The sequence below is a fragment of the Lynx canadensis genome, chromosome D2 (genome assembly GCF_007474595.2).
Source record: "Lynx canadensis isolate LIC74 chromosome D2, mLynCan4.pri.v2, whole genome shotgun sequence".
In the NCBI taxonomy this organism is placed as follows: Eukaryota; Metazoa; Chordata; class Mammalia; order Carnivora; family Felidae; genus Lynx; species Lynx canadensis.
The window spans coordinates 53,831,491-53,856,757 of record NC_044313.2 but is presented as its reverse complement, the minus strand read 5'-3'; the positions used below and the strand labels follow the sequence as shown (position 1 = coordinate 53,856,757).

Below are 25,267 nucleotides of genomic sequence, written 5' to 3'. Positions count from 1 at the left end.
AAACAATGTATAGCATATCCGTGATGTACATTATCATAAAAGGACTCTGAAAAGTCCTGAGGCTGAACAAAAACCTATGTTCTCCAGACTTAAACTTGTTTGTGGTCTTTTATCTATTAACACCCTGAAGCACTGGTACTCTGAGTTATAAATACATAAATATAGATATACAATAAAGGAAGGGATATTTATAGGCACATTTGAGTATTTAAAAAAAATAAATGTTAAAGCAAAAATCTTTTGAAATCCTTTCTGCGTTTTAAATATTTCTTAAATAGACTAACATGTTTCACTAAGCAATCTTGTCAAGGTCAGCTAGGAGCAAAACCACAAAAGATTATTGTATAGATGAATTCTTTGTTTTATACAATGGGTTAGGATGATATATTATTTCTGTTAAGATTGCAGAAATCTCTTTTGCATTAAGATATAAGATAAAGCTTAAATGATCTTATCCCTTAAATTATCTCATCCCTCATCTTATAAAAATAAGCCTCTTTTGGCCTATGCAAAGAGTTATATTACCAAAAATAAACAAAATGCAATAATGATTCTTTATTCTAAAGCTTTATTCTAAAACTATTTTACTAACAGCTGGAGCATATTAAGTGTGACACCCACAATAAGGTGATGTGGTATACTGTAATACTTTAAGCAGTTAATTCTAATTTTTATCACATAGGCTTAAATATAAAAGAACTCTGATTCTCTCTAGAACTATGTACAAACACACACACACACACACACATTCATACACACACACAATTGGCTTTTCCACTTTACCATTTTGATACCCTCCCCACGGCACAGCATTTCGTACTTCTGTCTCTCTGGCAGGTAATCCACAGCAACCCCTTTTTTCTTCAGTGTGGTTTTCCGATCAGATTGGTCATCTGAAGCAGATTTATTAGCATCTTTTTCTTTAGCCATTATATATTCAAAATATTTTAAGTTACCATTAGCTCTCTGGTGTTCAGGATCTATTGGAGAGAAAGGAAACATGTCCATGACTAAGTTTATAGTTGTTCAAGCATCAGAATATAGGAATATAAAAATGCAGGATCATTTAATTTACCTTCAAACCGGGACACTTATGAGAGTAAAAGGAGGCACTAATAAAAATCATTACACCAAAACAACAGGTATAAACCAGTACTGGCTGAAGTAAATCACCTACTGTCACCCTATATACAAAGAGCTCCGGAGAAGGAATCAGCCATTTATGTCAAAGTAGTAAATATTCTACTTTGAGAACTTACTGAAAAGTTCTCAAAGAAAAGTCTCAGTGAAATAATTATGATCAGTTTGATGTCAAATGAATTCTAAAATATCACTCATTCTACTTATTTTAAGCAATAGAAAAGATTTTTCTGAGACTGAATGTAATCATCATGGGAAAGACAGTGTATATACAGTTCAAAAGCAACATTCACCACAGATACATTATAAATGCAGAACACAGCCTACTTCTGAGTGAATTTCAGTCCCCAAATTCTAAGTGAGATGGAAAAAGAGAAACTAAAGATATAATTTTCAAATAAAGCAGAATCCACTAACTGCTTCTGAATTGCTAGTCATCATTTTTAGCTATCTTTTAGTAGGGGAAATGAGGACTAGACTACTCCACCCATCCTAGAGGAAAAAAAAATCCAAACCACCACACATACACACAAAAATAAAAAAGAACAATACACAGAAACCTCATTTGTGATATTAAATGAAGTGTTTAGGAAATCTAGCCTTACATTTGTAAGATTTTGTCTTTGAGAAACTGCTCACAATATATATTGTGATATACAATATAATCTTAATTTTGTAAAAGAATGGGATAAGTATGTATGTGCAGGCAAGAGGGTATATACTATAATGAAACAAAAAAATTTGTGATTGTGAAAATCTTTCAGTGATAGACTTATGGATGACTCTTCCATATCTTTTCTTATTTTTAAAAATTTTCTATAAGGAGTAAAATATTCTTTAAGTGAGGAGAAAAAAATCATGAAAAAATACTGAAAAAAAGGTACTTGAACTAATATCTCAATTTATTAACTCACTCAACCAAGAAATAACCTAATTATCAGAAGTTCTTTTTCAGATGGCCAATTCTTTTAAACTGTTTGACTTTTCTAAAATACACATATTAACCTATTCATAAAAATAATTGATTTTTGAAAAGTTTTAAAGCTTCATTATATACCAGAGGTCACCTGAATTTATTAGCATACAATTCAATGTCCACAGATTCTGATTTAGTAGCTCTGGGGTGGAAATCAAGAAATTTTTCATTTCTAATATGTATCCAAGTAATTCCAATGCACATGGTCCCTGGATCATACTTAGAGAAACAAGTTCAAAACACTAGTGATAAAATCCTCAAAGGATATCACATTATCTAATATTTGAATATGACAAATTACATTTTCAGTCTATTTATTTTAAATCACAAGATCATTTTTAAACATGAAATGTAAGAACACAAAACATTTCAAAGGAAACTGGTTAATATTTAATATAGCAACATGGTAAATAAACATTTTTTACTGAGTTAGCTAGGTTAGGTCCACTTTTGAAATTCCTGAAGAGTATACAGCAGAGTAGCACAGCCACTGTTGTAGTACCATTAACTGAGGAAAATCAGTTGCCACTTATTTAGTGTATAAACAGGGAGAGGGTAAAATTTGTCTAACAGATAGATTCTTGACTTATAACAAATTAAAAAGTACCAAATGGAATAAATATTACTCAGCCATAGAAAAGAATGAAATTTTGCCATTTGCAATGACATGTATGGAACTAGAGAGTACAATCTTCAGCAAAATATGTCAGAGAAAGGCAAATACCGTATGATTTTGCTCATATGTGGAATTTAAGAAGCAAAACAAATGAACATGGAGGGGGGAGGGGGGGTTGGAAAGGCAAACCAAGAAACAGACTCTTAACTATAGAGAACAAACTGAGTACTGATGAAGGGGAGGTAGGTGGGGGGATAGGTTAGATAGGTGATGGGAATTAAGGAGGGAATTTGTTGTACTGAACACAGGTGTTGTATATAGGTGATGAATCATTAATTCCACCCCTGAGACTAATACTGCACTGTATGCTGACTAACTAGAATTTAAATAAAAACCTGAAAAAAGAAAAAAAAAATGTACCAAAGCTATATAACAAATTACACTTATCAGAATTACACATATATCAGAATTATATATATTTATCATTATATACATATATATGTAAGACAAGATATGTAGTCATATATCAGAATTATACATATACATTTATGTTGTCATATAGGTTGGCACTTTTTATATACAATAATTATATATAATTTATATATACATATATATGTATGTGTGTGTGTGTATATAATCTTGAATTAGGCCAATTTAACATACCTAGTTCAAGAAGCTTCTTTGTGAGCAAAAGTGCCTTATCCAGGTCTCCCTGCTGGTATACCGCATAGCTCAAATAATCTAGAACAGAGACTTTATCAATGGTAGAAACCTCGCCTTCATCCAGCTGCCTTAGTGCTTGTTCCATCCACAGTTCTGTATGGTAATAATCTGCTTCTGTGTAGGCCACTTTGCCCAACTCAAAACAGTCCTCAACTGTTAGAAAAGATTTGTGTTTTACTCCTATGGAAAGAAAATACAGAGAACTTTAGAAATCTTAATACTACTCTCTATTTATTTAGGACTATACAGCTTTCAAAGTGCTATCTCGCTTTCATTTGAACTTAACAACCTTCTGAGGTAGGAACAACAAGAATTATCCTAAGTTTATGAACAAAGGAACAACCTACAAGGTCATGAAACATGCTGAGAATCACACTAATAGGGGTCATGGACCTAGAAAACCCAAGACTTCAATTATCAGCCATCATACTAAAATAAAACATCAATTAAGTTGAAGCATGCAATTTTCTAGCACAACAGGAATTACCATATGACACATCTTACTCCTAACCAACAATCTGTGCAAGAAATGAATGGACAGGAAGAGAGGCAAACCTGTAAATTGGTTCCTTTCCTTTTTCCTTCCCCTTTATTCCAACAGCATTAATGACATGTAATTTACATTCCATAAAGTTCATCCATTTAAAGAATACAATAGGTTTTAGTATATTCAGAGTTGTGCAACCAACACCAAATCTAATTTTAGAACATTTTCATCACCCCAAAAAGAAACCCTGTAACCATTAGCAGTCACTACCCATTATCTCCCTTTCCCTGCCCCAGCCCTATTTAACCACTCATCTACTTTCTGAATCTACAGATTTATCTATTCTGGTTATTTCATATAAGTGAAATTACACAACACAGGGTCTTTTGTAACTGGTTTCTTTCAACTCAGCATAAAGTTTTCAAGGTTCATTCATGTTGTGGCATCCTTTTTATTGCCAAGCAATAGTCCATTGTATGAAAAGACTATATTTTGTTTATCAATTGATGGACATTTGAGTTTCCAGTTTTTTGGCTTTTATGAACAATGCTACTACATACATGCATGCACAAGTTTCTGTGTGGACATTTATTATCATTACCCTTATATGCAGCAGTGGAACTGCTGGGTCCCACAGCAACTCTATGCTTAACATTTTCAGGAACTGCCAAACTGTTCTCCAAAGTGCCTACACCATTTTACAATCCCACCAGCAATGTATGAAGGTTCCAATTTCTCCACATTCTCACTAATACTTGTTGTTGTCCATTTGTTTTTATTATAGCCATTTAGCTGGGTATAAAATAGTATTTCATTATGTTGATTTGTATTTCCCTTAATGATGATACGAAGTATCTTTTCATATGCTTATTGTCCATTTGTATATCATCTTTGGGAAAATATCTATTCAAATCCTTTGTCTGTTTAAAAATTTGAATCTTGGGGTGCCTGGGTGGCGCAGTCGGTTAAGCGTCCGACTTCAGCCAGGTCACGATCTCACGGTCCGTGAGTTCGAGCCCCGCGTCAGGCTCTGGGCTGATGGCTCAGAGCCTGGAGCCTGTTTCCGATTCTGTGTCTCCCTCTCTCTCTGCCCCTTGCCCGTTCATGCTCTGTCTCTCTCTGTCCCAAAAATAAATAAACGTTGAAAAAAAAATTTTTTTTAAAAAATAAAAAAAATAAAAAAAATAAAAATTTGAATCTTTTCACTATTTTTAGAGTTCTTTATATATTCTGGATACAAGTCCCTGATCATAAATATGATTTTCACATATTCTTTCCCATTGTATGGGTAGTCTTTTCACTTTCTTGATGGTGTACTTTGAAGTACAGAAGTTTTAATTTTGGTGAAGTCTAACATTAATCTTTAATCAGTTGTGCTTTAATCAGTGTGTTGGTATGTCAACTGGTTTGTGAAGTAAAACTTCTATCTTAAGAAAAGAAGATGGGGCACCTGACTGGCTCAGTCAGTAGATCATAAAACTCTTGATCTCGGGGTTGTGAGTTCAAGCCCCACATTCGGTATGGAGCCTACTTAAAAAACAAAACAAAACAACAACAACAAAAAACCTAGTTTGAAAAAAGGATATTTGAGGCGCCTGGGTGGCTCAGTCAGTTAAGTGTCTGACTTTGGCTCAGGTCATGATTTCACAGTTCGTGGGTTCAAGCCCCATGTCGGGCTCTATGCTAACAGCTCAGAGCCTGGAGCCTGCTTTGGATTCTGTGTCTCCCTCTCTCTCTGCCCCTCACCCACTTGCGCGCTCTATCTCACTCTGTCTCTCAAAAATAAATACATGTAAAAAAAATTTTTTTTAAAAAGGATATTTGACAGTTCACATGAAATAAAATGTAAATAGGAAACCACAACGCTTGAAGAAAAAAATCTCACTAATCATTAAAGAAATATGAAATTAAATTTTTTTAATTTTCTTATGTTTATTTCTGAGACAGAGAGAGACAGACCATGAGTGGGGGAGGGGCAGAGAGAGAGGGAGACATGAATCAGAAGCAGGCTCCAGGCTCTGAGCTGTCAGCACAGAGCCCAACGCGGGGCTTGAACTCACAAACCGTGAGATCATGACCTGAGCCGAAGTCAGTCGCTCAACCGACTGAGCCACCCAGGTGCCCCAAGAAATATGAAATTAAAACAATGCTGAAGAAAAAAAAATTTTTAACTTTATTATTATTATTTTTATTTTACAGAGAGAGGGAGAGAGGGAGAGAGAGTACAAGCAGGGGAGGGGGCAGAGGGGCAGAGAGAGAGAGAGAGAGAGAGAGAGAGAGAGAGAATTCCGAGCAAGTTCCACGCTGAGCATAGAGCCCGACGTGGGACTTGATCCCATGACCCTGGAATCATATGACCTGAGCCAAAATCAAGAGTTGGCCACTCAACTGACTGAGCTACTACCCAGGTGCCCCATAAAAATATTTTTGAACAACAGCCTACATACATTTACTGAGATCTTACTATGTGCCAGGCATTTGTCACTTATTTAATTCTCAAAGCAATCCAGATAAGGAACTACAGTAGAAAGAGTTTAACTATTATGCTCAAGGTCACACAGCAAAGAGCCAGAATTGGAATCTGTACACTATGACTCCAGAAGTTTGTGTGAAATTACACCATAAAATGGCAAAATTTACTAGGGGAGGGAGTAGTAAAGTGGTAACTTTACTGTTACGACATTTGGCAATATGAAACAAGAGTAGTAATTTTATGCCTATGAATTGATACTAGTTTTCAATTATTTTCTTGAGTTTAATACTAAGGGTTGAGGAAAAAACACCTTCTTATATAAATAATTTTTTATAGCTGAACCAAATATTATAGCTAAAAACTGTAATAAACTAAGAGCAAGACAGATATGTCAATATAATGGAACAGTATTTTTCATTCAGAAAGATAATTTCAAATGCTATATAGGAAAGCCAGAAAAATCTAGACAGAAATATGTCAAAATGCTAAACTGATACCCTGGGGGATGGATTACAAGTTGTTTCCTAAATCTTTATACCTCTCTACTTTTTCAAATACTGTACAATTACCATTACTTTCCTAAGAACCAAAAAAAAAAACCAAAGAAGCTATAGAAAGAAATAAATGGGGGTGCCTAGGAGGCTCAGTCGGTTAAGCATCCAACTTCAGCTCAGGTCATGATCTCACAGTTAGTGGGTTCGGGCCCCACGATGAGATCTGCATTGACAGCTCAGAGCCTAGAGCCTGCACTGGATTGTGTCTCTCTTTGTCTCTCTGGCCCTCCCCTACTTGTGCACTCTTTCTCTCTCTCGCTCTCTCTTAAAAATAAATTAATAGGGGTGCCTGGGTGGCACAGTTGGTTAAATGTTGGACTCTTGATCTCGGGTGAGGTCATGATCTCACAGTTCATGAGTTCGAGCCCCACATTGGGCTGTGCACTGATGGAGCAGCGCCTGCTTGAGATTCCGTCTCTCTTTCTCTCTGCCCCTCCCCCACTTGTGCTCTCACATGTACACATACATGCACTCTCTCAAAATAAACAAACTTTCAAATATTTAAAAATAAAAAATAATAAAGAAATAAAAAGTATAACTCTGAATGATATGAATAGAATCTTCATATAACATTCCATCTTTAAACAGTGAATCAGATGAGATACTTGGAGATTTTAATTGGAATTAACAACATGAACTCACATATTTCCTATATCTGTCCATTGAAAAGATCTAGAATGAATGACAAACTCAATAGCAACTGACATCCCTAAAACCTAGCTATATTCCACTTCCTAAATGTCATTCCCCATTAAAAAAAAAAAAAAAATCAAGGCCTGGGGTGACTAGGTGGCTCTGTCAGTTAAGTGCCTGACTCTTGATTTCAGCTCAGGTCATGATCTTGATCTCATGAACCAATGACTGGGATACTCTCTTTCCCTCTCTCTCTGCCCCTCTCCCACTCATGTGATCATATTCTCTCTCAAAAGAAACACTTAAAAAAAAAAAATCAAGGCCTGATTCTTCCTGCTTTGGGGTAGAAATGTGTAAGTTTGGAAAAAACTGTGCAAAAAATTAAATTTCCTTGCTAGCAAAGAAAAATAGGGTCATTTCAAAAAGACAAATTACCCAATCTAAAGATGATCCCACTGGTCTCAAATAGGATATCTGGACATCAAATGAATAATTAATATAATGGATTGAAATATAAAAATTTATAAAAATCCATGAGTTTATAATGATACTTCAGATAAAAAATCAATGATCACTACTAGAAGTTATTATGACATCAACTCATTACTCTGAATGTTGTTGATACAAGAAAAACAATCAAGGATTTATCTTGCCCTTCATATATAAACTCTAGTTCAGGGTAACCAAATGGTTCCAGAAAGTTCTTACTGATAGAATTCTGGCTAATAAAAGTAGAAAGAATGATGGGATAAAAAATTCAAAATTTGGGGCGCCTGGGTGGCTCAGTCGGTTGGATGTCCGACTTCGGCTCAGGTCATGATCTCACAGTCCATGGGTTGGAGCCCCGCGTCTGTGCTGACAGCTCAGAGCCTGGAGCCTGTTTCGGATTCTGTGTCTCCCTCTCTCTCTGACCCTCTGCTGTTCATGCTCTGTCTCTCTCTGTCTCAAAAATAAATAAACGTTTAAAAAAAATTTTTTTAATCAAAATTTTAGAACCCCCTAATGAAATAGTTCTAGGCAATTATCATCCAAGGCTGCCAAAACAATTAGATGAAACTCATGGAAAACTTCATTTGGACGTATCAGTCTTCCACCAGTGAAGCTACCCATCAATCACTAGCACAAAAGGTATGATGAGATGTTAAGCATCTGGTCATAAAATTCAATGGGAAGTTCAGAGCACCACCTATGGAGTTAATTTTAAAACTTAACTGGAATCTAATGGAGTCTCAAGCTCTAACCAGTTTGTAGGAAACACAGGAGTTAGAGGAACAAGTTCACACAAAGGAAGAAATCGGGCAACTCCAAAATGTACATTCCACAAGACCTATAACCAGGTTTTTCCAAATATTCAGTGGAATGGGAGGGAAAGAAGGAGGGGAAAAGAGAAGAACAAAATAGCTTTAAGAGGTAAAACCAAAATGTGCAACTGTAAAAAGATACCTTTGAGATCAACAGAGAAACTAAGTATTGACTGGGTATTAAGTTATACAAAGGAAATACTGCCACTTTGTTAGGTTGGATAACAGTGATTATGTCATTTAAAAAGGAAAAGACCTGACTGATCAGTTAGATATGCATATTTAATTATTTATTAATAAAATGACATTATGTCTAGGATTTGCATATTTTAAATGCAAATAGTCCAGTAAGGGGTGCCTGGATTTCAGCTCTGGTCATGATCCCAGAGTCGTGGGATCAAGCCCCACACTGGGCTCCGTGCTGAGCATGGAGCCTGCTTAAGGTTCTCTCTCTCTCTCTCTCTCTCTCTCTCTCTCTCAACAAAAGCAGATCCACACCAAGACATATTGTAATTAAAGTGGCAAAATATAGGAGTGCCTGAGTGGCTCAGGGGGTTAAGTGTCCACTTTAGCTCAGGTCACGATCTCACTCATGGTTTGTGAGTTCAAGCCCCACATCAGGCTTGCTGTTGTCAGCTCAAAGCCCACATCAGATCCTCTGGCCCCTCTCTCTCTTCCCCTCTCCCCAACTCAAACGTTTTCTCTCTCTCTCTCAAATAAATAAATAAATAAATAAATAAATAAATAAATAAATAAAAATTTAATGGCAAAATACAGTGATAAAGAAAAAATATTAAAAGCAGCAAGACAAAAGAAAACAGTTACATACAAAGGAAACCCCACAAGGCTATGAGCAGATTTTTCAGCAGGAATTTTCCAAGCCAGAAAGGAGTGGCACGGTATATTCAAAGTGCTGAATGGGAAAAACCTGCAGCCAAGAATACTCAATTCAGTAAGGCTGTCATTCAGGATAGAAGGGGAGATAAAAAACAAAAAATAAAGGAGTTCATGACCACTAAACCAGCCCTGAAGAAATATTAAAGGGGACTCTTTGATTGGAAAGGAGACACTAAAAGCAACTGTATAAAGGCAGGAAACACATAAGCAGTAACAATGAATTTTTCTGTAAAAAGTCAGCCAAGGAATTCACAAAATAAAAGGATGTAAAATATGACACCATATTCTAAAACGTAGGGAAGAAAGGAGTAAAGAGGTTCAAACTTAAATGACCATCAACGTAATATAGACTGCTATATGCATAAGAGGTTATATGCAAACCTAAAACTACTAATAAACATGCAAAGAATAAAGAGAAAGAAATCCAGATATATCACTAAAGGAAACCAACAAACCATGAAAGAGAGAAAGACAAGAAAGGATCAGGGAAAATCTTCAGAAACAATCATAAAACAAGTAATAAAATGGCCATAAATACATATCTATTAATAATTACTTTGAATGTAAATGGACTAAATATTCCAATCGAAAAACACAAGGTGACAGAATAGATTTAGAAGACAGGACCCATCTATATGCTGTCTACAAGAAACTCATGTTATTTATTTTTATTTTATTAAGAGTCAATTTAGATCTGATACCTCCAGATTGAAATTAAGGTGATGGAGAAATATTTATCGTGCAAACGGATGTCAAAATAAAGCCAAGGTAGCAATACTGCTATCAAACAAACTAGACTTTAAAACAAGGACTTTAAATAAAGGGGACAATCCAACAAGATCTAAAATTATAAATATTTATGTGTCCAACATGGAAGCACTCAAATACATAAAAGTTAACAATAAACATAAAGGAACTATTCAATAATAATACAATAACAGGGGACTTTAACACTCCATTTACATTGATGGACAGATCATCTAAACAGAAAAATCAACAAAGAAACAATGGCTTTGAATGACACACTGGACTAGCTGGATTTAACAGATGTAATCAGAACGTTCCACCGTAAAACAGCAGAATACACATTCTTTTCAAGTACACATGGAATGTTCTCCAGATCACATATTAGGCTACAAAACAAGCCTCAACAAATTCAAAAAGACAAAAGTCACAGCATACATAATTTCTTACTACAACACCATGAAACTAGAAGTTAACCACAAAAAAAAAAAAAAAAAGAAAAAGAAAGAAAGAAAAAAAAAAAGAAAGAAAGAAAGAAAGAAAGAAAAAGGGAAAGAAATCTGGAAAGACCACAAATACATAAAGGTTAAATAACATGCTACTAATGGAATAAAGACAGTCTCTTCAGCAAATGGTGTTGGGAAAACTGAACAGCAACATGCAGAAAAATAAACCTGGACTAATTTCTTACACCATACACAAAAATAAACTCAAAATGGATGAAAGACCTAAACACGAGACAGGAAGCCATCAAAATCCTCAAGGAGAAAGCAGGCAAAAACCTCTTTGACCTCAGCCACAGCAACTTCTCAACACGTCTCTGGAGGCAAGGGAAACAAAAGCAAAAATGAACTACTGGGACCTCATCAAGATAAAATGCTTCTGCACAGTAAAGGAAACAATGAACAAAACTAAAAGGCAACTGATGGAATGGGATAAGATATTTGCAAATGACCTATCAGATAAAGGGTTAGTATCATAAATCTATAAAGAACTTATCAAACTCAACACCCAAAAAGCAAATAATCCAGTGAAGAAATGGGCAAGAGACATGAATAGACACTTTTCCAAAGACATCCAAATGACTAACAGACACATGAAAAAATGCTCAACATCACTCATCATCAGGGAAATACAAATCAAAACCACACTGAGATACTACCTCACACCTGTCAGAATGGCTAAAATTAACAATTCAGGCAACAACACATGTTGGCGAGGACGCAGAGAAAGAGGATCTCTTTTGCACTGCTGGTGGGAATGCAAACTGGTGCAGCCACTCTGGAAAACGGTATGGAGATTACTCAGAAAATTAAAAATAGTAACTACCCTACGGCCCAGCAATTGCCCTACTGGGTATATATCCAAGGGACACGGGTGTGCTGTTTCAAAGGGGCACATGCACCCCAACATTTATAGCACTGCTACTGACAACAGCCAAAGTATGGAAAGAAAACAAATGTCCATCATCTAATGAATGGATAAAGAAGATGTGGTATATATAAACAATGGAGTATTACTCAGCAATAAAAAAGAATGAAATTTGCAACAATGTGGATAGAATTAGAGTGTATTATGCTAAGCGAAATAAGTCAGTCAGACAAAGACAAATATCATATGACTTCACCCATATGTGGAATTTAAGATACAAAAGAGATGAACATAGAGGAAGGGAAGCAAAAATATATAAAAATAGGAAGTGGGACAAAACATAAAAGACTCTTCAATATAGAGAACAAACTGAGGGTTGCTGGAGGGGCTGTGGGTGGGGGGATGGGCTAAATGGGTAAGGGGCATTAAGGAAGACACTTGTTGATGAGCACTGGGTGTTACACATAGGGGATGAATCACTGGAATCTATTCCTGAAAATATTATTGCACTATATGCTAACTAACTTGTATATAAATTTTAAAAAACAAATAAATAAATAAATAACATGCTACTAAACTATGAATGGGTCAACAAGGAAATAAAAAAAAGAAATAAAAAAGTAAAAGGAAACAAATGAAAATGAAAACACAATGGTTCAAACCTCTGGAACACCACAAAAGTGGTTCTAGGAGGGAAGTTTATAGTAATACAGGTCTACCTCAAAAAGCAAAAATATCTCAAATAGGGGCACCTGGCTAGGGTCAGTCAGTTAAGTGTCTGACTCTGGCTCAGGTCATGATCTCACGGTTGTGGACTCAAGCCCCACATCAGGCTCTGTGCTAAAAATCATTAAAAAAAAAAAAAAAAGGAAAAAAAAATCTCAAAGAAACAACCTGGCCTTAGGTCCTAAAGGACCTAGAAAAAGAACAAACAAAACATATTATCAGGAGAAGGAAGGAAATAAAGATTAGAGCAGAAATAAATGATATAGAAACTAAATACACAATAGAAGAGATCAATGAAAGTGGAGCTGGTTCTTTGAAAAAAAAATCAATAAAACTGATACCTCTAGCCAGACTTCTGAACATATAGGTCTGATAATAAATAAATATTGTATAAAAGCCATACTTCCAGAATAGTGAAGTTTTAAAATAAACTATTGGTCAAAAGCAGACTAACCTAGTATTTCTTCAATAAAACAGATATAATCTTACACACTTAAGTGTCTGATAATAGTGCAAAAGAAACTGGTAGAAAAAGGAACACAGTGGTGTTTTCCCTAGTAAATGACTAAATGAATACACTTCAAGGAGTCCCTCAATTGGCTAGAATCAGACTGTTATACCTATCCAATGATGTAACATGTTTATTTTTTTTTAATGTTTATTTATTTTTGACAAAGAGAGAAAGACAGAGCATGAGCGGGGGAGGGGCAGAGAGAGAGAGAGAGGGAGACACAGAATCCGAAGCAGGCTCCAGGCTCCGAGCTGTCAGCACAGAGCCTGACGCGGGGCTCCAACTCACAGACCGCGAGAGAGATCATGACCTGAGCTGATGTCGGACGCTCAACCGACTGAGTCACCCAGGCGCCCGTTTGTTTTTAAATGCTAGCTAGCAGAAAAGGAGTTTGTGAGAAATAAACTAAGAGAAAGTAAAGGCATGGGCATGTTTTACTAGTGCAGGGGAAAGACATGAGATTCCACTACCAAGCAGAAGGCTAGCATGGAGGTGTATGTACTACTGGAGGATTACACAGACCAATACAACCTAATATTCGATACATACAACTACCTCCATTCATTTTTTTTCCTATTAGTCACTTACAGATAGTGACTGATTATCAGTGTACTCCTAAAATGAAGATGAAGATACATATTTGACACTTGTCCCTATTATTCCTATTATTCCACCCTAGGAATACTACCTATTATTCCACCCTAGGAAAGGATACCAAGAAACTAACTTATTAATAGCTTAACATGATGCAATTCCTGAAATCAAAAAAACATTTAAATTTTGATTTTCAGGGCACACAGGCAGCTCAGTCGGTTAAGTGTCCAACTTTGGCTCAGGTCATGATCTTGAGGTCCGTGAGTTTGAGCTCCACATTGGGCTCTGTGCTGACAGCTCGGAACCTGAAGTCTGCTTCAGATTCTGTGTCTCCCTCTCTCTCTGCCCCTCCCCATTCATGCTCTGTCTCTGTCTCTCAAAAATAAATAAAACATTAAAAATTTTTAAAAAGAATTTTTTTGGGGCGCCTGGGTGGCGCAGTCGGTTAAGCGTCCGACTTCAGCCAGGTCACGATCTCGCGGTCCGGGAGTTCGAGCCCCGCGTCAGGCTCTGGGCTGATGGCTCAGAGCCTGGAGCCTGTTTCCGATTCTGTGTCTCCCTCTCTCTCTGCCCCTCCCCCGTTCATGCTCTGTCTCTCTCTGTCCCAAAATAAATAAACATTGAAAAAAATAAAAAAGAATTTTTTTATTCCCCTACTATTTTTCAGTTATGAAAACTGGTGTACAGATTTAAGATAAGCTTATAATGAAGCAATTAAGAGTAGTTTTCTCATGACATGCAAAAGACAAAATGACAGTCCGCCATTACTACATGTAGGTAGCCCCAGTGATATTTTTTATGTGACCTGATATTCTGGCAATGCTATTTGAAAGTCTGATAAGACAGTAGATCTTTAGCTCTTCTGTTTTGGTAGTTAAAGAGGTTCTGCTTATTTTACCTATTGACCCATTCACAATTATTAGAGGCAGAATACCTGGGAATCACATTCTTAAAAGAAGAAAATGAAAAAGAAATGATGCAGCAATTGAAAGGGAAGGCTGTTTCCAAAATAGAGAACCTGAGAAAAAGTAAATGGGCAAAAAATTGGCAAAGAAAATGAAATTTAAAAAGTGATGTTGTCAGAAAAAGATGGCAGAAAGCTTTCATATAAAGGGAAAATGGTTAAAATTTGATGAGGAGAAGAGAATGTTGTGAATTAGTTGAGTCCTTTTATTTCTTATCACAATATAAACTAGAATACTATATGACAGTAGAGGAAAACTTTGCTTAAAAACACAATTTTGTGGCTCATCCATAACCTGGGTCATTTATTTTAAACAGCATGAACATTCAACTTCTATCTGTATAAAATTTTATACATTAGACATTCTCCATACGAGAAAAAAAAAAAATCACAGCTTAAAAAAAAGCATGTATCTTTGGAAGATATGGTTCTATTCAACAAATCAGGGTTAGGAACAACCGGAAGCCAAAGGAATAGTCTATGAACTATAAAGACACCAGCTGCCAAAATGCATAGAACTTATTCGATTTTATATTAAAAATATCAACAAAGAGGGTTATCTGGGTGGCTCAGTTGGCCAAGCATCTGATTCGTGATTTCAGCTTAGGTCATGATCTCATGGTTCATGGGACTGAGTCCCACATCGGGCTGTGCACTAACAAAACACAGCCTGTTTGGGATTCTCCGTCTCCCCCATCTCTCTCTGCCCTTCCCCCACTCACACTCTGTCTCTCTCTCAAAATAAACAAACATTTAAAAACTGTATTGGGGCGCCTGGGTGGCTGAGTTGGTTAAGCATCTAATACAGCTCAGGTCATGATCTTGCAGTTTGTGAGTTTGAGTCCCACATCAGGCTCTGTACGGGACAGCTCAGAGCCTGGCCTGCCTCTGGTTATGTGTCTCCTCTCTCTGTCCCTCCCCCGCTCGTGCTCTGTCTCTCTCTCTCAAAAATGAATAAACATTAAAAAAAAATTAAAAATAGATCAACAAGGCATTTCAAAAGACAGACCCAAAAAAGGGGAAGCAGACAAAAAAAAAATCATAGAGTAACTTGGCATCAGTAATCATCCACTGAAATAAGCATTTCTCTGATTTTTTTGTTTTGAGACAATTGAAAACACAAATATCCCTCCCTCTACTCTCACCCTGATTATTTCACAACTAAACTGCTACAATTTTAAGTCTGACAAAACCAAGGATTGGCAAGTATATGAAGAAACGGGAACTCTTACACGCTGCTAGTGATAGTACAAACTGGTGCATCTGCTCTGGAGAACAATCTGGCCATATTTGGTAAAGCTGAAAAAGCATATACCCTGACTTCTTTAAAGAAACATTTGCAGGTGTGCAAAAGGATACATACACACGAATGTTTACTGAAACCTTGTTTGACATAGCAAAACATTGGAAATAACCAAAATGTCCATCCATGCACAGGAGAATGAATAAATAAATTCTGTCATATACTACCATATAGCAGTTAGAGGAGTTTATTTATTTTTTCAATATATGAAATGTATTGTCAAATTGGTTTCCATACAACACCCAGTGCTCATCCCAAAAGGCGCCCTCCTCAATACCCATCACCCACCCTCCCCTCCCTCCCACCCCCCATCAACCCTCAGTTTGTTCTCAGTTTTTAAGAGTCTCTTATGCTTTGGCTCTCTCCCACTCTAACCTCTTTTTTTTTTCCCTTCCCCTCCCCCATGGGTTTATGTTAAGTTTCTCAGGATCCACATAAGAGTGAAAACATATGGTATCTGTCTTTCTCTGTATGACTTATTTCACTTAGCATCACACTCTCCAGTTCCATCCATGTTGCTACAAAGGGCCATATTTCATTCTTTCTCATTGCCACGTAGTACTCCATTGTGTATATAAACCACAATTTCTTTATCCATTCATCAGTTGATGGACATTTAGGCTCTTTCCATCATTTGGCTATTGTTGAGAGTGCTGCTATAAACACTGGGGTACAAGTGCCCCTATGCATCAGTACTCCTGTATCCCTTGGGTAAATTCCTAGCAGTGCTATTGCTGGGTCATAGGGTAGGTCTATTTTTAATTTTTTGAGGAACCTCCACACTGTTTTTAGAGGAGTTTAATCAATGTGGATGAATTTACTAAAAAAAAATTGAGTGAAAAAGGTTACAGAAAGATAAACAGAATATATTATTTACATTTTTAAAACACAACAATATATGTAGTAAAGTATAAGAAAACGGACAAATACCACCAAGTCAGAATAGACAGTACCTTGAGAAAAGAAGGAAAAGTGCAGAAGGGGTCTTCAAACACATTTGTGATCTTTTAATGTGATCTTTGAGAACAAGAAAAGCCTAAAAACTGTTTATTATTTCACTCTAGTGTTATTTTTACCACTTATAGGACATATTATGCTTAGAAAATTTCAGGGACTCTATTTATAAGGAATTTGCATGAGAGAAAAATTCAATAAAAACTGAACCCAAAATAGTGAGTTGAAGAAGAAGAAATGTCAATAAAGAGATACAAAATACACAAGAAAGGATAAATATTGTTCCAATGAAAAATAACTGCGCATATTCTCAGGGTGTCTTATTTTCAGCCATTCTCTATCAAAGTCTTACCAATTGATTTCTAGATAAAAGATGAAGTATTCAGGGAACCCAGTGAATTTCCTAAAACTAAACATGGCAAAATCAGGGTTAAATAATATTCAATAACATTTTGATGGGAAAATAAAGATTTAAACAAAAAGGAATACAGTTAAATTAAATGAAATGTATTATCCCACATACACCAAACCTGCTTCTTTTGTGTTCTTTATTTTGCTGAATGGAACCCTTATAGTTGTTTAAGCCAAAAACCCATATCAAGTCCACCATCAAATTTCACCATTACACTTCCTAAACAGCTTGATACCTTGTCCTCTTCTCTCCATACCTACTAGCTACCACTATCATCTTTTAAATTTTTACAACAGCCTCCTCCCTGAATTCTTTGTCCCTACCCCCATGTCCCAATCCAATCTCCATTCTGCAGTCACAATGATATTCCTAAAATGAAAATGACATTAACTTCTCTAAAACTTTTCAGTAGTTCCTCATTGCACTCAGAGAATTTCAAACATCTCCACGTGGCTTACAAAGCCCTTCAAGAGACAGCTTGTGCTTAACTTATCTAGCCTCTCTCTCACTACTCTCATAAAACCAAACTCCCATCCCTACACTCCATACACTCACCTCTTGAACAAACTACTTGTTAATATAACTGATATAATACACTCTCTCCTCTCTGGCCTTTATACACATTCTCCCTGTTTGGAATACTTTTCTCATGCCTACACTTTTCCTCAATTTCCTGGTTAATCCCTTGTCTATTATATCCTAATTTTTAATGTGTCTTCCAGGAAACCTTCCTTTATGCCTCTTCTCAAGTGCAGAATTAGGTTTCCTTCTATGTGCCCCCATGGTATCCTAAATTATCCTCACTCAGGCATTCATCATACTATATCATAAGAATGTAAATATCCTAAGGGCAAGGAGCTGTATTGGTCTTATTCATTATTGTATCCCTAGAACTGAACAGAATGGTTGGTACATACTATATGGTTAATATCTATTAAACAAATTGATGTCTTATACCAAAAGCCAATGTTTGTTTGTTTTTTAATATTTATTTTTGGTAGACAGAGAGACAGAGTGCAAGCAGGGGAGGGGCAGAGAGAGAGGGAGGGAGACACAGAATCCGAAGCAGGCTTCAGGCTCCAAGCTGTCAGCACAGAGCCCGAAACAGGGCTTGAACCCACAAAGCACGAGATCATGACATGGGCCAAAGTTGGACACCTAACAGACTGAGCCACCCACGTGCCCCAGGCCAATTTTAAAAAATAGTTATGATCTTATCAGAAGTGTTAACAATGTATAATATTGGTAGGAATAGGAAATAATGGAACTATGTTCCAGCTTAATGGAGATTTTATCTAATATTGTTGTACTATATTCCCACTTGATATTCACCCCAAATAAAGAGAGATGAGCAAGAAAACATCTTAACAAGTAACTCTTCCCACTGTATATTCTCACCATGAAAATGAATTTCAATATGAAGACAGAAGTAATTTATTTCTCCAGCTGATGACAAGGAGATAGTAATGGTAGTAAGCCATATACTCATAGGAAAAGTGAGAGATAGCATACATAAAATATTATGTGAAGTTAGGTTTCAGTAACACAAGTAAAACTAGCAAATTTTTTAATTTGTGGAAATGAAACAACACATTCTTAAACAATCAATGGAACAAAAAAGAAATCACAGAGAAAATTAGAAAATACTTAAAAACAAATGAAAACAAACACACAACATACCAAAACTTACATGACACAGTGAAAGCAGTGTAAAAGGATGTAATGTAAATGCTTACATTAAAAAGCTAGAAAGATCCCAAATCAATAACCTAACTTTACAACTTAAGATCTCAAATCAATAACCTAACTTGTACAACTTTACAACTAAGAAACGAGAAAAACAAGAAAAAACTGAACCCAAAGCTAGCAGAAGGAAGTATTAGAGATAAATTAAATGACTATAAAAAAAAATAGAGAAAATTAATGAAACCAGGGTGCCTGGGTGGCTCAGTCAATTAAGCATCTGACTTTGGCTCAGGTCATAATATTACAGTTCATGGGTTCAAGCCCTGCATGAGGCTCTCTACTGTCAGTGCAGAGCCCTCTTCAGATCCTGTCTCCCTCTCTCCGCCCCTCTCCTGCTCACATGTAGACATGTGCACATTCTCTCTCAAAAATAAACATTAAAGAGAAAGAATGAAATCTGGCCATTTGTAGCAACGTGGATGGAACTGGAGAGTGTGATGCTAAGTGAAATAAGTCATACAGAGAAAGACAGATACCATATGTTTTCACTCTTATGTGGATCCTGAGAAACTTAACAGAAGATCATGGGGGAGGGGAAGAAAAAAAAAAGAGAGGGAGGGAGCAAAACCATAAGAGACTCTTAAAAAACTGAGAATAAACTGAGGGTTGATGAGGGGTGGGAGGGAGAGGAGGGTGGGTGGTGAGCACTGAGGAGGGCACCTGTTGGGATGAGCACTGGATGTTGTATGGAAAACAATTTGACATAAATTTCATATAAATAAATAAATAAACATTACAAAAAAAAATTAATGAAACCAAAAGTTGGTCCTTAGAAAAGATCAACAAAACTGATAATCCTTTACCTACATGAACTAAGAAAAAAAGTGAATATTCAAATTACTAAAATAAAAAATGAGGGATGCCTTGGGGCGCCTGGAAGGCTCAGTTGGTTAAGCGTCTGACTTCAGCTCAGGTCGTGATCTCACAGTCCGTGAGTTTGATCCCCGCATCGGGCTCCGTGCTGACAGCTCAGAGCCTGGAGCCTGCTTCAGATTCTGTGCCTCCCTTTGTCTCTGCCCCTCCCCTGCTCATGCTCTGTCTCTCTCTCTCTCTCTCTGTGTCTCAAAAATAAATTAAAAAAAAAAAAAAAAAAGGAGGGATGCCTGGATGGCTCAGTCAGTTGAGCATCCAAACCTTGATCTCATCTCAGGTCATGATCCCAAGGTCATGGGATTGAGCCCCAAGTCAGGCTTCATGCTGAGTGTGGAGCCTGCTTAATATTCTCTCCCTCCTTCCCCCCTGAAAAAATGAAAGAAGGAACACTACTACTGATTCTACAGAAACACAAAAATTATAAGAGAGTAGTATGAAAAATGTACATCAACAAACTGGATAACCTAGAAGAAATGGATAAATTCCTAGAAACAAAAAGCCTACCAAGACTAATAAAGAAATAGAAAATCTGAATGGACCGGTAACTAGTAAGGAGACTAATTCAGTAATCAAAAGTCTCCTGACATAGGAAAGTCCTGGACCTGATGGCTTCAATGGAGAATTCTCCCAAACATTTAAAGAACTAACACTAATCCTTCTCAAACTTTTCCAGAAAATTGAAGGGGAGAGAATGCTTCCCATTTCATTTTATGAGGCCAGCATCACCCTTACACCAAAACCAAAGACTGTACAAGAAACCTACAGACCAATATCCATTACAAACATTGATGAAAAATCCTCAATGAAGTACTGGCAAACAGAATATTAAAAGGATAACACACCATAACCAGGGGAATTTATTCCTGGAAAGCAAGGATGTCTCAATATATGAAAACAGATCAATGTAAAACACATTACAGAATAAAGGGAAGAAAAACACATGAGCATCTCAACTGATGCAGAAAAAACACTCAACAAACTAGAACTAAAAAGAAACTACCTAAACATAAAAAAGACATACTTGAAAAATCTACAGCAAACATATGCAATGGTGAAGGACTGAGAGCTTTTCCTTTAAAATGAAGAACAAAAACAAGGATGCCCATTTTCACTCCTATTCAATTTAGTATGGAAGCTCTAGCCAGAGAAATTAGGCAAGAAAAAGTGATATAAAGCAGCCAAATTGGAAAAGAAGAAGTAAAATAGTCTCTCTTTGCAGGTGATATTATCTTCTATGCAGAAAACCCTAAAGACTACACACACACACACACACACACACACACACACACACACACACAGTTAGAGCTAATAAATAAATTCAGCAAAGTAGCAGAATATAAAGCCAACACACAAAACTCAGTTGCATTTTTACATACTAACAATGAATAATCTGAAAAGAAAACCACTAAAATCATTCTAAGAATAAAATAGTTAGGAATTAACCAAAGAGGTGAAAGACATGTACAATGAAAACCACAAAATGTTGCTGAAATAAATTAAACATAAATAAATGGAGATACATCCTATGTTCATGGATTGGAAAACTTAATACTATTAAAATGGCAATAGTACCCAAACTGATATACAGATTCAATACAATCTCTACCAACATCCCAATGATATTTTTTGCAGAAATAGAAAAACCCATCCTAAAATTCATATGTAATCTCATGGGATACTCAAAACAATCTTGAAAAAGAATAGTCAAAACAATCTTGAAAAAGAACAAACTGGAGAACTCAAACTTCCAGATTTTAAAACTCACAACAAAATTACAGTCATTGAAACAGTGTGGTATTAATATGGCGTAAAGACAGGCATACAGACCAATGGAATAGAACAGGAAGCCCAGAAATAAACTCTCACATATATGGTCATAAACTTTTTAACAAAGGTGCCAAGACCAATCAGTGGGGAAAGGATAGTCTTTTTAACAAATGGTGCTGGAAAAACTGGATATTCACAGGCAAAAAAAATGAAGTTGGATGCTTACCCTAACACCATTTGTAAAAAATTATCTCAAAATGGATAATGGACCTAAATGTAAGACTGAAACAATAAAACTTAGAAGAAAACATAGGAGAAAATCTTCATGACATTGGATGAGGCAATGATTTCTTATATATAACCAACCCCAAAGGCATAGGCAACAAAAGAAAAAATAAATTGGACTTCACAAAAATTTAAAAATTTTATGCATCAAAAGACAGTATCAACCAACTAAAAAGGCAACCCACAGAATGGGTGAAAATATTTGTAAATCATAAATCTCATAAGGGATTAACATCTAGAATATATAGACAACTCCTAAAATAACAAAAAAACAATTAAAAATGGCAAAAGGCTTCAATAGACATTTCTCCAATAAAGACATACAGATGGCTACTAAGCACATGAAAACATATTCAACATCACTGATAATGAGGGAATGCAAAACTACAATAAGATATCACCTCACACCCATTAGGATAGCCACTATCAAAAAAGGAGATAATAACATGTGTTGGAGAGTAGGTAGAGAAATTGGAACCCTTATACATGTTGGTGGAAATATATAATGGTCTATCTACTATGGAAAATAGTATGGCAGTTCCCCAAAACACTAAAAACAGAATTTGACCCATAGAATCCAGCAATTATGCTTCTGGGTATATATACCTAAAGAATGAGAGGCAGGGTCTCAAAGAGATAGTTGCACACCCATGTTCACAGTAGCATTATTCACAATAGCTAACACATGGAAGCAACCAAAGTGTCCTACTGATGCATAAGGATAAGCAAAATGTGATTGGGTGTGTGCGTGTGTGTTTACATGACATACATGTTGCATTATTATTCAGCCTTAAAAAGTAAGGAAATTCTGACATTTGCTACGACATGGATGACCCTTGAGGGCATTATGCTAAGTGAAATAAGCCACTCACAAAAAGACAAATACTGTGTGATTCCAATTATATGAGGTACTTAGAATAGTCAAAATCATAGAAACATAAAGTAGAATGATAAGGGGCACCTGGGTGGCTCAGTCAGTTGAGCGTCCGATTCTTGATTTCAGCTCAGGGCACAATCTCACAGTTCCTGGGTTGGGCCCCACAATGGGCTCTGTGCTGACAGCTCGCAGCCTGCTTGGGATTCTCTCTCTGCCCGCTCTTCTATGCCCCTCCCCTGTTTGCTCGCATACTCTCTCTCAACAATAAATAAACTTAAAAAATAGAATGATAGGGCTGGGGAAAATAGGAGATAGGGAGTTATTATTTAATGAGTACAGAGTTTTAGTTTTACCAGATGAAAGAACTATGGAGATGGATGCTGGTGATGGTTGCATAACAGTGTGAATGTACTTAACGCCACTAAACCACACATTTAAAAGTGACTAAGATGATAAATTTGTCATTTAACTTCTGCACAACAAAAATTTTAAAGCAAATTTGAATGAAATCAGCTGTAACCTAAAAAAAAAAAAAAAGGTTGTGCCAAAAATAGGAAAAAGCAGGATGTTCCATATTACAGAACCCTTTAAAAATCTGTATACATCAAATATGTCTTGGTTTTTAAATTAATGAACATATAAACTTTGACTATCAATTGCCTTATAACCACATACAAACATTGGATGTTCTAAAGAAAAACATGACTACGTAAGTTTAGTTCCTGTAACATTAAGCTTTCACAAGCTAGAAACTTACAACTCTTAAGTCCTAGAGAAACAGAGGGTTATTTGGCATAAAAGACTGTGAAATAAACTAAAGCTAAAAATCTTAAAATACAAAAGATTTTTTAGATTAATGTCCTAATGGACTGAATGGAGCAGCCAGGTGATAAGTGTTTTATAGACGAAAAGAATTCTTACCTGGAAGATTACCCTTTGAGATGGTGTCTGTATCCAAATTGTAGGTGTCCTGGAGACGCAACAGAGCTTTGGCTGCCCCAACCTGATCTTCATCATTAGGGAAGTACTGTCTCTGAATGGTTAGGTTAGAGATAAAGCCTTGAAATTAAAAAAAAAAAAAAAGGAAAACAAAACAAATACAAAAAGAAAAAAACAATGACTAGAACCTCACAGACTTCCAATCTGCAATATACAGTGTTTATAAGGATTTTTCAAAATTCATTTTATTATAGTTTTGTACCATAACAAGTTCCACATGCTCAACAGGGAAAAAAAACAAAACAAAAACAAATACACTAAGATTTGAAATACCTCTAACTTACTCAATCTTCCCAAACCCTAATGTTGCTTAAGTAATCTGAAGTCATTGCATAAATCCTATCTGTATTAGGTAAAGATCAACATGATAACTGAGTTTTTAGTTACACAACATAGCCTCCACTAAGCTTGAAAAATGGGATTCACAGATTTGAAAATGACATCCACTGGCAACCAATTATACTTTAAAAAAAAATTTTTTTTTAATGTTTATTTATTTTAGTGAGACAGAGAAAGAGCACAAGTGGGTGAGGCACAGAGAGAGGAAGACAAAAAATCAGAAGCAAGCTCCAGGCCCGGAGCTGTCAGCACAGAGCTCAACGCAGGGCTCGAACTCACAAATCGTGAGATCATGACCTGAGCTGAAGTCAGATGCTCAACCAACTGAGCCACCCAGGTACCCCAACCAATTATACTTTCAATTAACAAATTGTAAGTAAAATATACGCACTTAAAGAAAGTTCTATTTTGGGGGCACCTGGGTGGTTCAGTTGGTTAAGTGTCTGACTTCGGCACAGGTCATGATCTCACGGTTTATTAGTTCGAGCCCCATGCCGGGCTCTGTGCTGACAGCTCAGAGCCTGGAACCTGCTTCCGATTTTGTGTCTCCCTCTCTCTACCCCTCCCCTGCTGATGCTCTCTCTCTAAGAATAAACATCAAAAAAAAAATTTTTTTTAAATAGACTTAAAAAAAAAAACTAAAGTTGTATTTTCTTCTTCCATGTGCCACACACTATATAAATATGTAAATATGTAAAGTTTGGTGGAATTCCCTGAGGAAGAAAGAGATTTTAATAATATATTTAAGATCAAGTGAACTAGTTTATTAAAATATATTCAGATCTGTTAAATTGTTGAGTAAAGTGATCAACCAAGATTTGCTCTATATAGAATCTGATCTTAATATTAAAAGGTTTTATATAAAATATAACAAAATCAAACTAACAAACTAATTACTGATAATTATATAATGCCTAAGGAGAATAGGTGCTATACTCCTTAAGGTTAAACCAAAACAAAAACAAAAACAAAAACAAAATTGATTTAAAATTTTAATATGTG

The 25,267-nt window shown here is 36.0% G+C and overlaps 1 protein-coding gene across 2 annotated transcripts in view; it reads right to left on the bottom strand.

Annotated features, from left to right (window-relative positions):
• The window catches only part of P4HA1 (prolyl 4-hydroxylase subunit alpha 1), an 89,251-nt gene that overhangs the window by 42,496 nt on the left and 21,488 nt on the right, over window positions 1–25,267 (bottom strand). For both annotated transcript variants that reach the window (XM_030334338.2, XM_030334339.1), the window contains exons 5-7: window positions 23,849–23,986; window positions 3,396–3,635; window positions 784–980 (exon numbers count right to left, since the gene is read on the bottom strand). In XM_030334338.2, the coding sequence (XP_030190198.1) occupies window positions 784–980; window positions 3,396–3,635; window positions 23,849–23,986 (575 nt within the window). The remainder of the gene's footprint in view (window positions 1–783; window positions 981–3,395; window positions 3,636–23,848; window positions 23,987–25,267) is intronic.